The 17,853-nt window shown below is 43.6% G+C and overlaps 1 protein-coding gene across 4 annotated transcripts in view; it reads right to left on the minus strand.

Moving 5' to 3' along the window:
• Positions 1–17,853, minus strand: part of PTPRF (protein tyrosine phosphatase receptor type F) — a 376,154-nt gene that overhangs the window by 94,497 nt on the left and 263,804 nt on the right. For all 4 annotated transcript variants that reach the window (XM_063407253.1, XM_063407256.1, XM_063407252.1 and 1 more), the window contains one exon: positions 12,261–12,449. In XM_063407253.1, the coding sequence (XP_063263323.1) occupies positions 12,261–12,449 (189 nt within the window). The remainder of the gene's footprint in view (positions 1–12,260; positions 12,450–17,853) is intronic.

The following is a 17,853-nucleotide window of genomic DNA, read 5'->3' on the forward strand; positions in this document are numbered from 1 at the left end:
TCCTTATTCCTCTTTACCCTGTGCTGGTATCTCCTTGCCAGCACCTCCCTTTCCTCTCCTACCTTTTCTTTTGCTCTTTAACTTGGGCACAGACAACAGCCCCTTAGCAGCTTTCCAAGATACTTATCTATTCAAATATACTTGTGCTCAGGCAGAATCATTAGTTGCAGTGACAGTGGTTAAAAGAAGCATTTAAAAAGTGTCCTGCACAGAGAAAGCGTGGGGAAGGCAGATCCTGATAAGGGATGCTTTTTGGCAATGCTGAGTACTGTTGTGCCATGGAGGGCTTGTCACTCTCTTCTCCAGGTGACAATCCAAATGTAAAAGGCTCTGAGCTGCCATCTCTCTAAATCCTGCTCCGTAGCTCATTGGGAGCTTGTGCTCTCTTCTCCCAGAGAGCACTGCATGGAGCCAAACACCACAGCTCCTGGGGCAATGCTTTTCTGTATCAATTCAGCATGGAGCTCCATCCTCAGCAGTGGGAACAGTTCTTTTTCTCTATCAGGGCATTCACACCCTCAGTCCTCTGGGCTCACAACTGTGGGACTGACTTTTTGCCCTGGTTATAATATCAAAAATTGAATTAAACACCCATGTAAGTACCCAAGAGTCAGAGAAACCAGGCTTCAGACACAGCACTCATCTAAGGAAAGGACTTGCAATGCAAATGTAACAAACCCAGCTACTTGACCAGGGCCCTTCCTCTCAGCAAGGAGGTAAATCTAGCCCACCTGCACACTAGAGCACATGGCTATCCTAAACCCCTCCCTTTTCTTTCCCCTTGCTTTCCATCAGCTTCCTTCCCATATATACTACCTGACTTCTCCTCCAGCAGTATTCTTAGCACCCTCTTCAGCCAGTTCCCTCTTCAACAATTGCTCAGGTATAGGTCCCAATCCCTTTTGCTAAAAATTTCCTCCTAGGGAAGGAGAATTTCTCTAATAAAATCCAGAGAGCTGTGCAGCAGAGACAACCCCAGACCAAACAAGGACTCATAAATGTGAATATGGTGGACTAAGAAACAATGTGACATCCTGGCTGCTGCCTGAGATAACAAACACTTGCTGTGGGAGCTGTGAAAAAATACCAAACCATGTGAGAGTCACTAAAAATGAAAATAAGCATTTCCCATATTCACTATTTTTGGTAATTTATAACAGCAGCATCTCCCAGCTGTTACAGAGGATTGTACCTAGCCTCCACAAGCTACTGGCACTGCCAAATATGCAAAACAAGGTAACTACAAATGTATTTTCATTGATAGTGTTCATTATGGTTATTATGCCTGCGAGGATGGGGATTGGCATACAAGGGGCCTGTTCTGGATGGCAGCACTGCTGAGGAATCACTCTCCTGAGCACCAGAGGCAGCTGCTGAGAGTACCTGACTGCTGCCAGGAGCTGGACTCAGGCAGAGAGGGAGGGAAGGAGACCCAACATTCTCAGCACAGTGAGGCCTCCTCTTAGACAGGAGAGTTTCAGGATGCTCTGATCTCTCACTTGCAGGCACAGGGAATCTCGGGGGACTCTGCCTCAGAAGCAAAACTACAGCACTGTCAAAAGCACAGTAACACCTCTGTGCTTCTAAAGGGACATGAGTCAATCTGAATGTGACAGTAAGAAACATGGCATTACAAGCATTTCCAGGCACTATCCCACCCAACCTCCCCCTGACACGTCTCCTGCAAGCAGATCTCATTTTAAAATTGTTTTTCTTTTGCTTTCTTTTGGTGACTGGAAAAGCTCAAGAAACAGGAAGAAAATCCTTTAATACACAAAGTACAACCAAATGTACAAACACATACTTGAAAAGAGACAGCAAAATTCTTTTAGCTTCCTCTAATCTCTTTGGGTAGCTTTATGCTCCAGCTCACAGGATGGCGTTGAAATAATGGAGCTATATTTAAACTAGTTCACTTGGGACTGGAAAAGGTTTAGCTACAGCTATACAGGAGTCAGTGCAGGTGTTTACCTGGCTTCCCAGACAGCTTCTGACACCCAAGTGAGCTGATCTAAAGTTAATTCAGACAGACCTCTGCTATGCTGACGTCTGTAAGGAAGAAATACTCTTATGTATAGGAACCTCTGATATTTCCTGTGGTGACAGAAAAGTAACAAATAAATCTGACTGGAAAGGGATAATGCCTGAGATGATATTTCTTTTCCTCCTCATGGGTATCCAATCTAGTGCCTGCTCAGTCCAGCACCCACTAGAAACACAACTGCATTCTGCTCTCTCTTACAGTCCAGAACAGGAAAATGAAACCAGGTTTCACAAAAGGTTGAGTGAGTTAAATTGCAGAGAAATGCTGGAAGTGAACACCATATACTTTCAAAATATAAAGGAGCAGAACTTGCTTAAACATGCATTTGCTGATACTATCTGTGGGTCACCTTAAGAAGCCAGCTCTTGCCTAATCTGATAGGCATTTGCCAGCTCTGTGTCTTTCTGATTAACAAACAGAGATTTCAAGATTAAATTACTATCTGGAGCAGTCCCAGAGGGGTAAAGAGTGAAGCTACAAATGGAAATTCTGAATTATGGATGGGAGTTCCTCCCATTTCAGGGAAGCCAGAGATGTCTCGGACAGAAAGGACCAAATATGTGTGGGTAAGGTCAAACGAGTTTGCTTAGAAATAAAAATCTCTTCTTGTTTGGAGGGGTGTGTGGTTGAATATCTCAGGTCATCCTCTGTCTAACCAAATGCTGCTCCAGGTGGGTTTGCCACCACTCTGACAGGGAGATGTTGGATACCATCCCAAGAACTCCAGACACACAACTCCTAGTGACACAGTCACAGCAGCAATGAAATCAAACCAAAACCACCCCTTCCCCCCAAACACTATTACCAAAAGAGTTCATTAAGAGTAATTAATTCACCCTTCCTTTCAGAGCAAATTAATGGATTCCAAAGCATCAAACTTACCTTAATGAGGAACAAGAGTGCAGCTGGGTATAGAACATGGCAGAACAGTCACTTCTACATGGACACAACCTCACCATCGTAAAAGCACTTTCATCTAATCTGTCGTTATCTTTAGAAATTCAATGACCTCCATTTTAAATAAAAGGCATCAGGCTGACAGAAATCCTCTAGGAGAAGCCAGAGAGCAGCACGTGGCTTCTGTTTGCTCTCACAGAAATGTCATCTTTGACATTCAAACAGGACACATATATTTTAAATAATGTCAAGAACACTCTTAAAATACCTCATCAGGACTCAAACGGGGGTGGAAAGGGGGTGGGGGTGCGGGAAACGTATGTTTTATGAGATGGATGGTTCTTTTCACAGAGATGCGATCGGTTCCCAAGCAGGACGTATGGAGCATCCATGTGGTTCTGGTGCTGAGTCACTAATGTCATCAGCTAGGGCAGGCGTGCAGCAGAGCGTGAGGGGAGGCCCTGGGATGGCTGCACACTCAGCGTGCTCGGCCGCGAGCTCAGAGCGGATGGCGAGTTAGCATTCCATCTGTCACTTCGTTTTAGCATTTGCCGTAGAAATAGGAGATGAAGAAATAGTTTTAAGGAGTTTGTAACATCACAGCTGTCAATCTCCAGTGCTCCAAAGGGAGGAATGACAGATATGTAAGCCCATTCACATAAAAAGAAGGTTTGCAGTCTTTTTCCCTGACCCAGATTTGCTACAAAGGCAACTTAATGCAAATACGTATCAAACAGCAATTCACATTTACTCTAAAATCACTTAACAGGAGCTGAAAACATTAACCCCCAGCAACAGAACCAGTTCCGAGAGTAAGATTATTGACTTCCAGCAGTGATTCAGGGAAAAGGGGGAGGAAAAGGGAGAAGGGGGAAAACTGAACGAACGAGGTTGTGTTGATTTACAGGTAGTAGTCATTCTGTCAAGAAATCCAGAGGTCAGTCAAGAAGGGTAACCAAAATCACAAGAGAATTCAGAAGGGCCTTAGCACATAACGCTGATTAACATGCTAAAGTTAATCTAAAGAGACAGCTTTGAGTGTTTAGGCTGGAAAAAACAACACTCCAATTGGAAAGTCATTACTGGTGCACACAGGCTGTGAAAACTACCCAAGGACTGTGCATCAGACTGGGCTGGGCTGTCAAACCAGGGGTGGGTTTAATTAATGAGGGCTTAAACAGCCAGATACGCTTCTGATTTATCTCTTTAAAACAAACCTTAATGATGCAAAACAACATCAGAATGTCCAGCTCAGAAAGGGGGGTCTGGGTCAGTGGTTCTCCACCATGCCATCACATTAGAGGGTGAGTGCACTTAAAAGAGAAATATGAGGAACACAAAGGTGCTCCTCATCCCAGAGTCACATTTGCTCAACCTTTCAAGAATTTTTCTCCTTCCATTTCTTCTTCATGACCATCAGTGGCAGCACAGATGAATTTGACTATTCTCTTGTGAAAATGTTACCTCCATACACTTACACCAAAGTAATCCATCTAAAACCCCAGAGACACAAGACCTCAGAAGGTCACAACTGTGTGGGAAGTTCAGAGACTTTCAGGAGCTGCAAGAGATGTCAACTCTCCTGTGGTGGAGGCCTAGAAGCATTTCCCAAACTTTTGCAAACTTTCCGTTGAATAACCCCCTTTCAACAGTGCAAAATTGCAATGGATGAGCCTACAAGAAACCACGCTAAAACCAAACTGAAATAAACACACTAGTGGGAGAGTGCAGATGAGCGAGAGCACTGGCAGAGTTAGGGCTGAGAGTAAAAGCTGGAGATGAGAAACACCAGAGGAGAAGGGACAAGGCAGACAGGAGATGGAGTGACGTGACAACTGGAGGCACATTTCAGCATTCTTACCTCTGATCGGTGTACCACCTGGTGAGGTAATTTGAATGCAAATAAGATTAGAGAGAAGCATTAGTACAAAGAGGAAAGGAAGAAAATTATAACTAAAAAGCAGAAAGTTCTTTTAAAGCTAGAATTTGTATTAGCGCGACAGGAATAAACAAAAAGAAACTGATGTGCAATAAAAGTCAGAGTGACACTCTCAGGAGGTTAGTAAAGCTTACTGCTTTCAGGAGTGCAGTATCCAGCCCTGCATCTTGCCATTAAAACCCCCACCCTCATGAACTGGGGCCAAACTAAGCTGCCGAGGTGGCACTGCTGGCTGGCCTCACCACTTGCATTCACCCACAGCACTGTTCAAGCAGTTGAGATGGAGAACACTTTGGGGAGATGGTGCAGTGCCCCTTCATTCCTCACACAGAACAAGGAGGGTGTGTCCTGGGGCTGTGTGACTGTGAGTGTGCTGGGCAGGAGGGGTGGAAAGCGCATGGTAGCGGGCACTTGGTGCAATTTGGCTTTGAGGTTAGAATGACCAGTGGGACAAAATCGGCTCGCTTAAAGACATTAAACTAAGAGGAAAGTGTAATAAATCAGTTTTGAGTCATTCTCCACATTCGCATAACCCTTGCATCAGGTTCCCTCTGGCAAAGAAATTGGTGTCATGCAGAATTAACTTTACGTACAGAAATATTTCGAAATGAAGTGGTTTCTGGTAATGTAACGATGGCACGCTAGCCAGACCTCTGTTGTTCCTGTCTAATTTGGATGTTAGCAGAAGAAAGGAATCCCTACCCTCTTTATAAGGCACTGGAGATAATTTTACATGCTGTAATGAAGAGTATCTTATAAGGAGGGCTTCTCTGGGAGTAAGGTTAAATTATCCTATTGCAACAATCTATAAAGGTTCATTTTATGAGGTCAAGGTATTTAGCAAGTGGAGGCTCCACTGGTCAGTGTCTTGAGTTCAGTGTACAATCAATACTGAAGCATGAGGGAGAAGCTCCAGCTGGGCGAATTGGCAGGGAACCCTTCTAATCCCCACTTTTGTCCCCTTGGTCTTAATTTGCACATATGAAGGCTGTTAGTATAAGGGAGAGATTCATGCAAATTGAATCTGTAGGCAGTTCATGGTATGTGTTGGTTTTATGCAGATTTGTAGGATCTGAATACCAAGCACTTACCAAAGAAAACTGAGGAGTTTAAACAGACAGAAAAATAGGGTTAAACAGGACACAGTGTGTCAAATCATGTTCAGTGTATTGATTAATAAATACCAGTATGCATACAAGAGTGTCGTGTATCTCAGATTTACAGCTCATTCCATTATCCACAACAATGATCACCCAATGGGAAAGAAAGACAGAAAAGAATTTCTGTAAATATAAAGAAGGCATATTTTAAGCACATTTAACTTGCCTCTTAAAAAGTAATTACAATATTTATACTTTTTCTTTTCTAACTACCCTTCCTTTAGGCAGAGTCCCTTTTTTGAAGCAGGAGTGCAACTCAAACTACTCATTTTAGCATTTTCCTCTGCCAAGATGACAGTATCCCATTTTAACTTTATGTCTTGTTATATTTTCTGATGTCTTCTATCCAGAGATGACTGAAACATCAGTAAAAATCTTGCAGTGACTGAAGTTGTGGGTAATCTCTTGGAATAATAATCTGCTGCTTACTTTGTATCTTAGTAACTACTGCTACCCTTAATAGAACAGTTACACCCAGAGATACTTGCATGGAATAGCACAGCCATGGAAAACAGGGTTATTTCTCTTTGCTTGTTTGGAAAGTTTGCCAAGTGATATTTTTGCCCTGTTTGGTCTAGGGCATTCCCGCGCTGGTGTATTTTGTGTCCTCCCACCCCACCCCTTCCAATTTTCAGAGTTAAGAAAAGAATCACCACCATGTGTCACTTCCCATGGGAATGGTGCAACGACTTTGAGCACAAGCCCACGGGGCTGAAAACATGACTCCCTTATCTCTCATCTGGCTGAAATAGGGTTTGTTGCTCTGTCCTAGAAGTGAAAACTGCAGGAAATCTTTTTACCTACTCCCTGCAGAGGATCTACCCTTTCTTTATTATGCAATTGTCTATACAGAGCACTAGAAGCAAATGAAAACTTGAAGTAGATTCCCTAAAATGTTAAATGGGGCCAGCTAATTTTTTCATGAGTTAAATCTCAATCCTCCTGGCTTCTGAACGCAATCCAGCCCTTGTGGGAGCAACACTGAAGCCTGCTGTATTTACTGCACTGTTTGTCCCAAGTCTCTCTCACCTTCGCAAAGTTAAGACATTCACTTTTCACTCAGAAGACACCATTACAGAGTTTCAGTCAGACTCCAAATTTCCTCATCCAGAAGGAAAAAATTGAAGTTTCCCTTTATCCTCCACATCATATAATGATTCATCTCTGGCTGTTGTCCTTTTAGGGTGTCCCTTGAAGGGACAAATCACAGCACACAGACCACAGAGTGCTAATGTAAGAGAGTCCATCAAGTGATGGAGGTGTCATCACTCAAATGGTTACTGATGCAAACTTGTGCTCTGTGATCACCAATCTGCTTTATGCAAAGGGCACCCCAAGATCAAACTTCAAACCCAATTTCTTGTGTTTGAAAGGTTTGAAACACTCATAAGGAAGGACAGTTTATTTCCTTCCCATGATAACAGACCCTGAGTAACATCCCATACATTAACCTCAGTCAGGAGTGAGCGAATTTCTCTGTGTACTGGAAGCACCCAAAGCAAGGAAAAACACAGGATGATACACTAGAAAACCCCCTGAGGTTATTTGTGTCAGTATTTCCCAGTGAGGAGAAGTTCTTTTGGAGAAAGGACTTCACTCTGCTGACAAACTCACCACAGGCTTACTGACACACCACTTCCTTGTAGGAACCTAAACCACCAGAAAATCACTCCAAAGTGACATCAGCAGAAAAACCAAGGCTTGTGCTAGCTGCAACTGAGCACTAGAGCAGTGCAACAATGAATCCCAGAGAACTCTCAACAGTGCTTTTGGCTACTTCCTACCTTAGGTTATGGGGAAACTCTTTTCAAAAGTGAAAGATTATTTGCCACAGGGTATCTGAAGGTATTCCACAACTGCTTTGTGCACCTCACAGAGCAAGACCCAGGTGTGCAGTTAGGTTCTTCCAGGAGACAAAACTTCAGATGTCAACTGGCTGTTGTTGGCCACTATACTGCTTCAACCTTTTTCCAGTCAGTCCTTTATGAGAGAGCATCAGAAACCCATCCTTGCGTGGGTTCCCTGATCCTTTTGGATAGAATTACACAATCTCCATTCTTTTGGGCTGTCCTTACATCCTGTCCCAAGTTAATGCCTATCTGATGTCTGGACTTGAGGTTGTTCCTTGCTAAGAGCTGGACATCTGCTGGATACTGACTGCTGGGTGTTACCAGTGAAGCAGGGTATGGACATCATGGGATAGAGGCATGTTAGCTCTGTGCACGTTGGATATTCCTTCTGTTTCCAAGTAAGCAGTGCTTCTACTGATAGGATCAAGCCTAAATGAAAATGCTTGCTGGTAACTCTGAGAGCCCAAATGCAGCAGGGTGATATGGTGAGCCAGATCCCACTGCTTCTGTGTTAGAGGCACCTTCACTTTTCCAGAGTGTGACTGAAGTCACCTGCAGAGTCCTCTCTAATACTTTACTTGCAGTTAATTGTCTGAAAGTCACACTAGGATCTGGGGCATGGTTCTGTAACTCAGTTAATTGGAAGTGATTAAAAGAGAATGATACTTTTTCTAACACCAAGTTCTCTATTAGATGAAAGATAATGCTTTCTGAATTTCTGGAGTTTCCTTACTTGACAAAGACTTATGTTAACAGTCAGAATATCTATTTATTCTCATTTGACATTTTGTTCATAGGTTTTCTGAACAGCAAGGTGGAAGAGCAATTCTTCATTGTGAAAGGCACTGGAGACATTCAAGAGCTTTGAGAGGATGAATTCCAACTGAGTTTCTTTGAAGTCCTCAGGAGCTTCTGATCCAAGAATCTGTACAGAAGAACTGTAAAGCATCAACACAATCTGATCTATACTGAGAGAGCTTCCACCACATCATTAACTGATTTTAAAACATGGTTACAGGTGCAGCATTGACTCTGGCTGCCAGAACTCATGTGTGTCATCACCTGCAATACTACAGTGCCTGGATGGTTTTAAAATCAGTTCAGCCAAACAAATTTTAGATGTGTTAGCATGCTGGAGAGGTTTCCCAGCCCAGAGCTGGCCTTAGATCCAGTGTCCCTGAGAGGCAATGAGTGAAGCTTTACACCCTGGGGGGAGAACAGGGAGTTGTCCTGAGTCATTGCACTTGCAGAACAGCAGCCTGCCCACAAGAGATGGGAAATATTAGCAAGATGAACAAGGGAGAATTTGCTACAACCAGCATGAGTCAGACACCTTGCTTTTGCCTTGATCTGGAAAAATAGAGATGAAACCTTGTATTTATTTGTGTTTTCATCTCTATAGCTGTTAGCCTAATATTTACTTGCAAAACTACCCAAGAACTGGACTTAAAACAGAAATAAGCTTTACTTGGGAAGAAAAACCTAGGCAATGGTGAGATGTAGTTAAAAAAGCCCTCCAACTATAGAATTATGCTGTCAGAAGATGTAATAGGGAAAGTGCATATACACACATAAAGATAAAATTACTAAATAAGGGAGGGTAGGATACAAGGCAGATTTATAAACTGTCCATTTGCTCCTGACAAAGACACCAGTTTGCCAGGATTAAAAAAGTCTATGATAGTGGCTTGGATATCTTAAACCACAGACTCTAGTACTTGCAAAAGATGAACAGAACTCCAGAAACTGATGTTCAGAGCCCCCTGGGGCTCATTCATGACCTGACTGCATGCAAGTTCAAAGACCTTCCTGAAGCCCCCAGAGCACTGCCAGCCCACATAACTGTGAGTGTCAGAAGAGAGCACCTTTCCCAAACATGCTGCTTCTTTACCTCTATTTATACCATACTTGGAGCCTGAAGAAACACAATCATCCCTCACCTCTCTAAGTTGGACTCCAAAGCTGCTTTGACCTTTGTGACCTGTATTTCATACATCTGAATACTAATGTATTATTCATTGAAGGTCGGACACTCTATACACAGTATTGGGCTCACAATGTGCTGCAGTTATTTTAACTATATTACATCTGTCTTGCTTTTATTGGGTTTTAATTAAACGAAATTAAATGAGCGTATATTTAGATTGAGATAGTATAAACTGACATTCATGCAGATATGCCAGCCTGACTATAAGATATGATCTTAATGGAGCAGAGACTTTGCAAACTATTAAACTCTACCATATAATGAGGTATTTAAATACTCTTTTCTTTGAAAAGCAACTCTACCCAACTATGGTGTAGTGTTGGAGAGCTCAATTAACACCTTGCAGAACGAATGGGAAACTGCCCAAGCCATCACACTGCTCATACAGGGTGCTGCAGTCACCTAAGTGGGACTCAGGCACTTCAAAGTGCAGGCCTTACGTTATGTCCAATACAAATACAGGAAAAAGCCACAAATGCAAACAGGGGTTGAATCTCTGGCCCATGAGAAGCTGCAAACTTCATGCTCCCCACTCATGCCAGGGTGGAGCAGAGCCTTGGTTAATCTTGGCATCATAGCCAGATCCCTGAAAACAAAACTTCAAATTCATATTTGGAAGTCTCTTGCACTGAACTGTAGAAACCTCCCATACTACATTAGAGAGCTAATCAATTTCTTTTGTGAGTCTGAGGATGTGTGCTGCTCATTGATTTCTAAAAGGTTCCCTTGACACCTCCCTTGGTAATTACTGTGTCTTCCACAAGCAGCCAGCTCTGGAGTTTGAGTCCCAGGTGAAATATTCAATTGAGATGTTGCTCAAGAACAGCACATAGGAATCAAAACTTGGACACTCTGACAGGCTTTACTAGTTTGTTTTTAAACTTTCTATCTCACCAAACTTGTGAAGCAGCTGGTAGAGAGGCAGCCAAGTGCCTGTGAAAAGGAGGCTGGAGAACGTACAGCAAGTGCATCAGAGGCTGCCTTGCTGCTCATTTATAGCAATTTCTGATGCTGATTTAGTCAGCTACAAAGTGAAACACATCCATGTGAACTTTCCTATTGCTGCTTCCTAAAGCTTCTCAGAATAATTAACAAGTGTGATATTTTCTTCCAGCACAAACAGATCAAGATTAAAAAACCATGTTGTGGGGGAGAAAAGCTAAAGGTCACTGGGAAATCTCATAAACTATAAATGCATTATATAATTAGCGTTCACTGGTACATCAAGGTGGGATCAGGAGTGTCAGGCTGGGTTCTATTTTTGCTGAGAGTGATGTCTCACTTACCCACTCCTCCAAGAACAAATCTACTTATCATCCAAGCATCATCAAATGTATGCAGAAGGCTCCTGCTTTGGGAAATACTTCAAGACGTTCGCCTTGGTTAGAAGAAGATGGTGATTCCCTGGCAGCAGCACTCGTAATAAAAGGCTTTTGAGTGCCCAGAGATAACAGTGGCCAGGCAAGGCAGTCTGCTTCATATTTAAGCATGAGACCTCACTAGACCAAAGTTGTTCCAGCTCTGGTCCCTTCTGTACTTTGTGTAAGGCACTGGGGGCTTTTTCCCCCAGACTAAAGCTGCTGTGTAGTCGTGCTGTGCATTCATAAACAGACACACGAATTCACACTGGGGAGCTCCACTTTACCAGTGAATAAAGCAACATTTTATTTTCTTTAATTCTCTAATGGGCCTTACAGTCCTGGGAGACTGAACAGTGCAGTAGAAAAACAAGAATTCCTTGCTAAAATGAGTGCATCCTTAGCCACCCCCAAGAAATAACCATCTGTATTTCAAAAGCTAGTATTTGGCTTGTCAAACAAAAGAATCAAAAAGAATAGTGTATTTCAAAACTGTGTCCACCTTCCTTTGAAAACCATAGAACTGCTGCTTTTTGGATTTTTCTTTATTTTTGTGGCATCACATAATAAGGATGCCAATGAGCTCAACAGAAAGCAGAACACTGTCGTACAGAGTCTGTATGAGGAGTAAAGTTCCTTATGACCACTGACTGTAAAATATCAACCAGTATCTCATTATCCTGATTTGCACTGTGCTCCTATTAAAAAATACCTGAGACCCACTGAGGTGGTAGTGAAATGTCTGAGCCTACCAAGGATTTGGGGCAAAGTCAAGACCGAAGAAGATATCCAGGTGATGTTCCAAAAGGCAAGTCCACTCTAATGCCTCCTTTTAACAAGCTGCGATATCCCGCCAGAGGATCAGCTCCAAAAACTGTTTTTACATCGTAAAAGAAACAAGCTGAGAGCAAACTGACATTTGGGTTTAGAACTGCATTTCAGGTAAAAAAATAATAGCAGCACATAAAGAGAGAAGGGAGGAAGAGTGAGGAGGCTGGGAAGGCTTACTTGCTTTGCTACCTTACCCGAGCGGAGTTGCTTGATTCGCCCATTGCTGGTTGCGGTGTCGACGGGCAGGAAGTCCTTGAACCAGGAGATTTCGGGGTCAGGGTTACCACTGGCAGCACAGAGCATCGTGGCTGTGCGGGCCTTTTCCACCACCTTCAGCTGCGGGCCCATGTCAATGGTGGGGAAGCCAGCCGGGAGGTGGTCTTCTGCAAGAGGAACAGACACACAAGGTTAAAGAGAAACACTCTAGCCTAACAATGGGATACAGTTGCAGTGACAGCAGTGCCACCTTACAGCATCTGTGCCTCTGCTGGAAAACAGCAGCCTGACTTCCCTACTGAGAAAGTTATCAAGTCCTTAAAGCACATTAGGCTCCATAATGAGCATTCATTACACCAATAGAAGCTTCCACTAAATTTAACTTCATTTAAATCAATTGCCTTGGGAAGTGTCTATAATTTTCATTGATACGTAAGCTCCATCCATTGTTGTTAATAATTCAGTAAAAGCAGGTATTAGGACTTTTTGTGGGAGGACTGAGTTGATGATAACAGATAACACAAAGCCAAATAGTTTGAGGCATCTTGAAAAACAACGACTAAACAATAAAACCCCTTAGAAAGGTCCAGAGAGGCCCTTTTTTTTTTTTTTTTTTTTTTTTTTTTTTTTTTATTCTGTCACATTGGTAGAATAGACTGTCAATTTCTTCCTCCTGCCTCCAAATCTGATTCGGAAGGCTTTTAGAAACTAATGAATGTAGAGCTAATGAGCCACATTCCGCTCATGAGCCGCCTGGCCAGACTGTGCCGTGGCAAGCTCCTGGTGCATTTTCTGGGCTGTAGAACGCAACAGAGGCGTGTGAGAAATGGCCAGTGCATGCTGTGGCATGGCTTACTACAATACTGTGAAACAAGCCCCTCCTTAACTGCTGAAATCATTCATACCGTAGGTAGAAAAACAGTTAATTGGGTTTCTTGCTGCAGAGCACGCTCAGGTAGGCTGGGTGGAATACATTAGGCAGCCTTCACTGATAAGTCAAGGCATGCTCCAACATCGTCATTCAATAGCAGCTGCAGAACTGAGCTCATTTATTCATTCTGTGGCAAGATGTACTGTACTCTGCTAAGCCTGAACTGCAATCAAAAGAACATACTTCTGCAGAAAAAAAGAACCTGAAGAACATTAAGAAGCTTTTAAAGCACCAGAAACTCAATTATTTTTAGTATGTTTCTTTTTTCCCCTCTTTTTAAGGAACCTTAAGCAAACTTTTTCTTTAGCAGATCTGATTCTGCAAGGCTCCCAGCTCACCACAGTGTTTAAACAAACAAGACCTTAGCATCTTCCCAAGTCCCAGAGGAGTCTGAATTTGCTGCAATCTGATTTTTCCTGCTATCACTGCACATTTGTACCCCTCACTCCTCACAGGAAGATACTAGCAATAGGTCACTTCAGGTGCTTCCTTCTACTGTCACACCTGCAGCAAGAACATGGCCTGGGGTAGCTAATCTTGCATATGTCTATGTGAGATCTTGAGAGAATTCCCAAGACTCTTGATTTGTTTGCAAATCAAGACTGCAGCACAAGGCAACATCTGCTAGAAACAAAAAAAAAGCCTGGAAATATAATTTAGATGAGAGTGACTATGAAGCATTCGAAGTTTTCTACAGGAAAAAGGGTTCCTGGTGTATTAAAAGCACAAACTGCATTTTGTCTTCCAGATCGACCAAGAAACCTCTCTCATCATGAGCAAACATAAATGGAATTATATTTTTTTTAAATGAAAGGTACTATGAAAACTAGCTCTTTTTAAATTTGCTCTCCATTGATTTTCAGAGACAAAAGGTACTTAGAGCTTAACTGGAATGACACCAGCACCAGCATTCAATAGCATGCAACAGAAGCACTCAATACTGAGCAACTACAATGTATACTCCTACATGGCTGAAAAGACACAAAAGAAGGGTACACACAAAAGTACAGCATGGTATAGATTTAAAAGCAAAGGAAGATACATAAGAAAAGCAGTAAATAATGACAGTTGCTTGCATTAAGGCCGAGTTTGCCTATAGTGCAGCACCTTGCCATTTAGGGTATTGAAAACGGATGTTGACTCTGGGGAGGCTGAAACCCTGAACTGATCTAATCTAATCACCATGATTACCATTGATAATCGCTTCTGGTTTCCACAAGATTTTACAAAGAATGCACTGAGCTAAGTATCACCCAGTTAACTTCATCCAAAGTCTGTGCAGAGGCTTAGCACATAGCAAAAAGCAAACCTGAAACCTGCATTTGCGCAAGAAATCTCTTCTTGTCTGCAATGATCCCTGTCCACAGACAGGAGAGAGACCAAAGTCCTTCACAGTGTCTGATCCACAGTTACACACCAGTCTGGTGCACTGGAGTGACTGCTCAATCAAAATTAGCAGTTTGTGATGAGCCACAGACCAGTAGAAATTACACCATGTCACCTTGACTTCACTGAGTACAACAGAGAGACACTGATTACAAACACCCAGCAGCAAAGCTGCCTCTGCTGTGCTAGAACTCTTGGCTCAAGCCTTTCCTACACTCTGAATTTAAACACAATGCTGCTCCCACACCATCCATCCCCTGCAAGACCAAGTCATTACAGAGCCCAGGTGAGAATGCTGGGCACTCATCAGCTGATCAGAGGGCACAGGTTACCACCACGTCATGATCCTCAGTACCCACACCCCACGCCATGCTGGACACAGACAAGCACAGCCAGCCATGCAAAGTTCATGCAGTGCACAGCCTTTTCCCTCTTAACTGCATACAAGCCCCAAAACTATTGTGGTAAATAACAGCAGCAGAGAAATGGTGCATCCTTCATAGTCAGAGCCACAGCACATTTCCTGGGCTAGCACTGGTATTGATACAGACCAGTTTCCATGCATGCCTGGAGCTTGAAACCAGCCAAACTCCAGCAAGCAGTGCTGGCATGCCTGCATCTACCAAGCAAGGACTAGCTTGTTCCCTTGCCAATCAAACACAGAGGCAGCACTGGTGTTTAAGAGCAGCAGTGTGACTCCAGGAGGCTGTAGTCCCAGGTCACATCACTGTGTGATGAGATGCCTAGGGAGATCTGACAGCTGGTCTCTGATGACACCTCAGACACCCAGAGGCTGGAGTTCACATGCTGTTAGTTCCATGGTAGCTTCAGGGGACATGCACCAGGGACAAGGTCAGAATATTGGGGGATCTAGCTCAAGAGGAGACAAGCACCTTCTCCAGAGGTGGTCCAAGGTGTACCTGTACAATCATGAAATCCGGAGCTTCAACCACTCCAGGTTTCCCCTGTATTGTGTGGCTCTGGCAGCCCCTCAAAACCCTCCTAGAAAGGAGTGGCTTTGGAGAAAACCTGAGCTGGTCACACCGCAGAGCACAGGCCAGAACAAGCCCACGCCTGCCCCGTCAGCAACACTCCTGTAGAGATAACAGGGCTTCCTTCCAGCGGGGCTTGGCACTGCTGACTTCACTGGGACAGCGAGGGATGTGTCTGTGTTCAAACACTACAGACCACGATAGGAGTTCAGAGCTGTTCTTGCCGTGCCTTGCCCTCAGGCAAAAGTCTAATCTAGGTATAATTATGAGGCTCAGTCATGCCTCAGCTCCTTTCAGCCCTTGCTTGCTGTACTAACTTGTCTGCACACTGAGCTTGTCAGTAATAGCCAACCTCCTATTCCAGCCAGTACGAGGATACTCTTATTTGAGAAAATGAGGTTGTCAGCACTTGGTTTTATTTGAGGATAGCCAGTGCGCCTTCGATGCACATTAGAACAGGCTGTGAATCTGCTTTCAAGAGCATACCATCGAAACTAGTTTTTATTTCTGGGTTTCACACATTTTCAGAATGTAGACGTGAGGTTAGAGCAAGCAAAATCTAGGCACAACAGGATTTTGGGGGGCACTGCAAAGCTCTAACTGCCTCCATGGATTAGAGCAGCACAAGCAGAAATGACAGAGGAAAGCAGTAATAGAGGAGAGAAGCAGGAGGAAAGGAGATGGAAGCAAAAAGAGAGAAATGAACAAACAAGTGGGTTTTGCAGTTATAAACTGAAACTCGGAAAATCCTCAGCCAGGCTAAGGTCTTGCTAGCAGTAGTCACCAAGGAGACAGGAATGTCCCTCTGGCATCGAGCATGACAGCATGGGCAGGGGACATCTCCTCTCACTTGACAGCTCCCTTTGCTAATCTTCTTCCTGAGGTGACAGAAATCTAACCCCTGCTCTCATACAGCTCTTTTGTGCCACACATTTCTCATCTTTAAGAGAAAAACTAAGGTAAGAAACCTTTCCCACAGCCCCAAACTGGAGCTAAGACCTCCTTTAGAGCAGCTACAATTACATGGCTTGTTCCCCAGCTCCCCAGAAAACTACCTTTCCTGAGGATGCTGCTGTGAGAGACATACCCCTCGGTGTGTCCTTATTCTCTGCATCACTTGAAATATCAAGTGATGATAAGGGACACAGAGGCAATTGCAATTTACGTCTTACAAGAAGCACGGCTCAGCCCCAGCATGGAATGGTGTGTAGATAACAGCTGCTTGCAAAAAAGGCCTGCAGAGGAGTCTGTGGTGAGCACAGCTGTTGACAGCTGAATCCTGCAGGATTACCCCCAGGATTTTGCTGAAAACTTGTAATCTCTCACGGGACAGAAAAGTTGGAGGAACTGAATATCAAATTGCTACCAGCACAAACACTGTACAGCACTCACTGCTCTTGCAGCCAAGCAGTTGTGTGCTGGGGGGGTCATATCCTGACTTGGCACCTGTAAAACCTCCCCCTACCATTGTTTATTTCCTCTGTGTCAACGTAGGAAATGGCATTTTAGAAATGATAGTGCAAACTGTAAACACATTTATGGAAGTTATTTGTCACATTCTTCTTCCTATAAAAGCCAGGCTTGCTTACTATCATGAGTCCAATTGTTCAGACTGCTGAGGGAGAGTTAAAAAATGATACCAAATATAATTTGAAAATAGGAAAAAGTAGCTTTTCTATACATTACAGCTACAGCTGCAAGGGTAAATCTCTTACAATCTATCAAAACCACTGCCCCACTGGAAGGGGTGTTCTGAACTCCTTTCAAATGAGATATTGGCCCTTATCCCCATACAGGGCTGGAAATGGCTTATCTGGGCCACTGGCTGCCGCCAGCCTGCATCAGCTAAGGAACTTCCAGATCAACATCAATTTCAGGGTCTAGGTAGGGATGGTTAAAACACAAAGCTGCTTTGTTTTCAGTTCTGCCAGCTATCTGAAACCACTCAGGAGTGTGTGGTGCTAGCAACAAGCCAGGAAACGGATTGAGGACAGAGAGATCTCTGATAAATGTGTCTGACTGTGGTCAGCATGGCACAGGAGCAGGATACACAAACCAAAAGCTATTTCACATGTTCCTTACCCATTTGGTGAGGCAGGTTGGGATCACACCCAGTTCACGTCACCAGGGCTGAACTGATCCTGCCCAGATGTGGTGGTTTGATGCACTCTAGCACAGGATGTTGCAGGGATAACCCTTGTTTACTGACAGACTCTTTCCTGACAGATCAATGGAATTACATTGAGAATTTTGCAAGCTTCC

Source organism: Prinia subflava, chromosome 10, assembly GCF_021018805.1.
Source record: "Prinia subflava isolate CZ2003 ecotype Zambia chromosome 10, Cam_Psub_1.2, whole genome shotgun sequence".
Taxonomy (NCBI): Eukaryota; Metazoa; Chordata; class Aves; order Passeriformes; family Cisticolidae; genus Prinia; species Prinia subflava.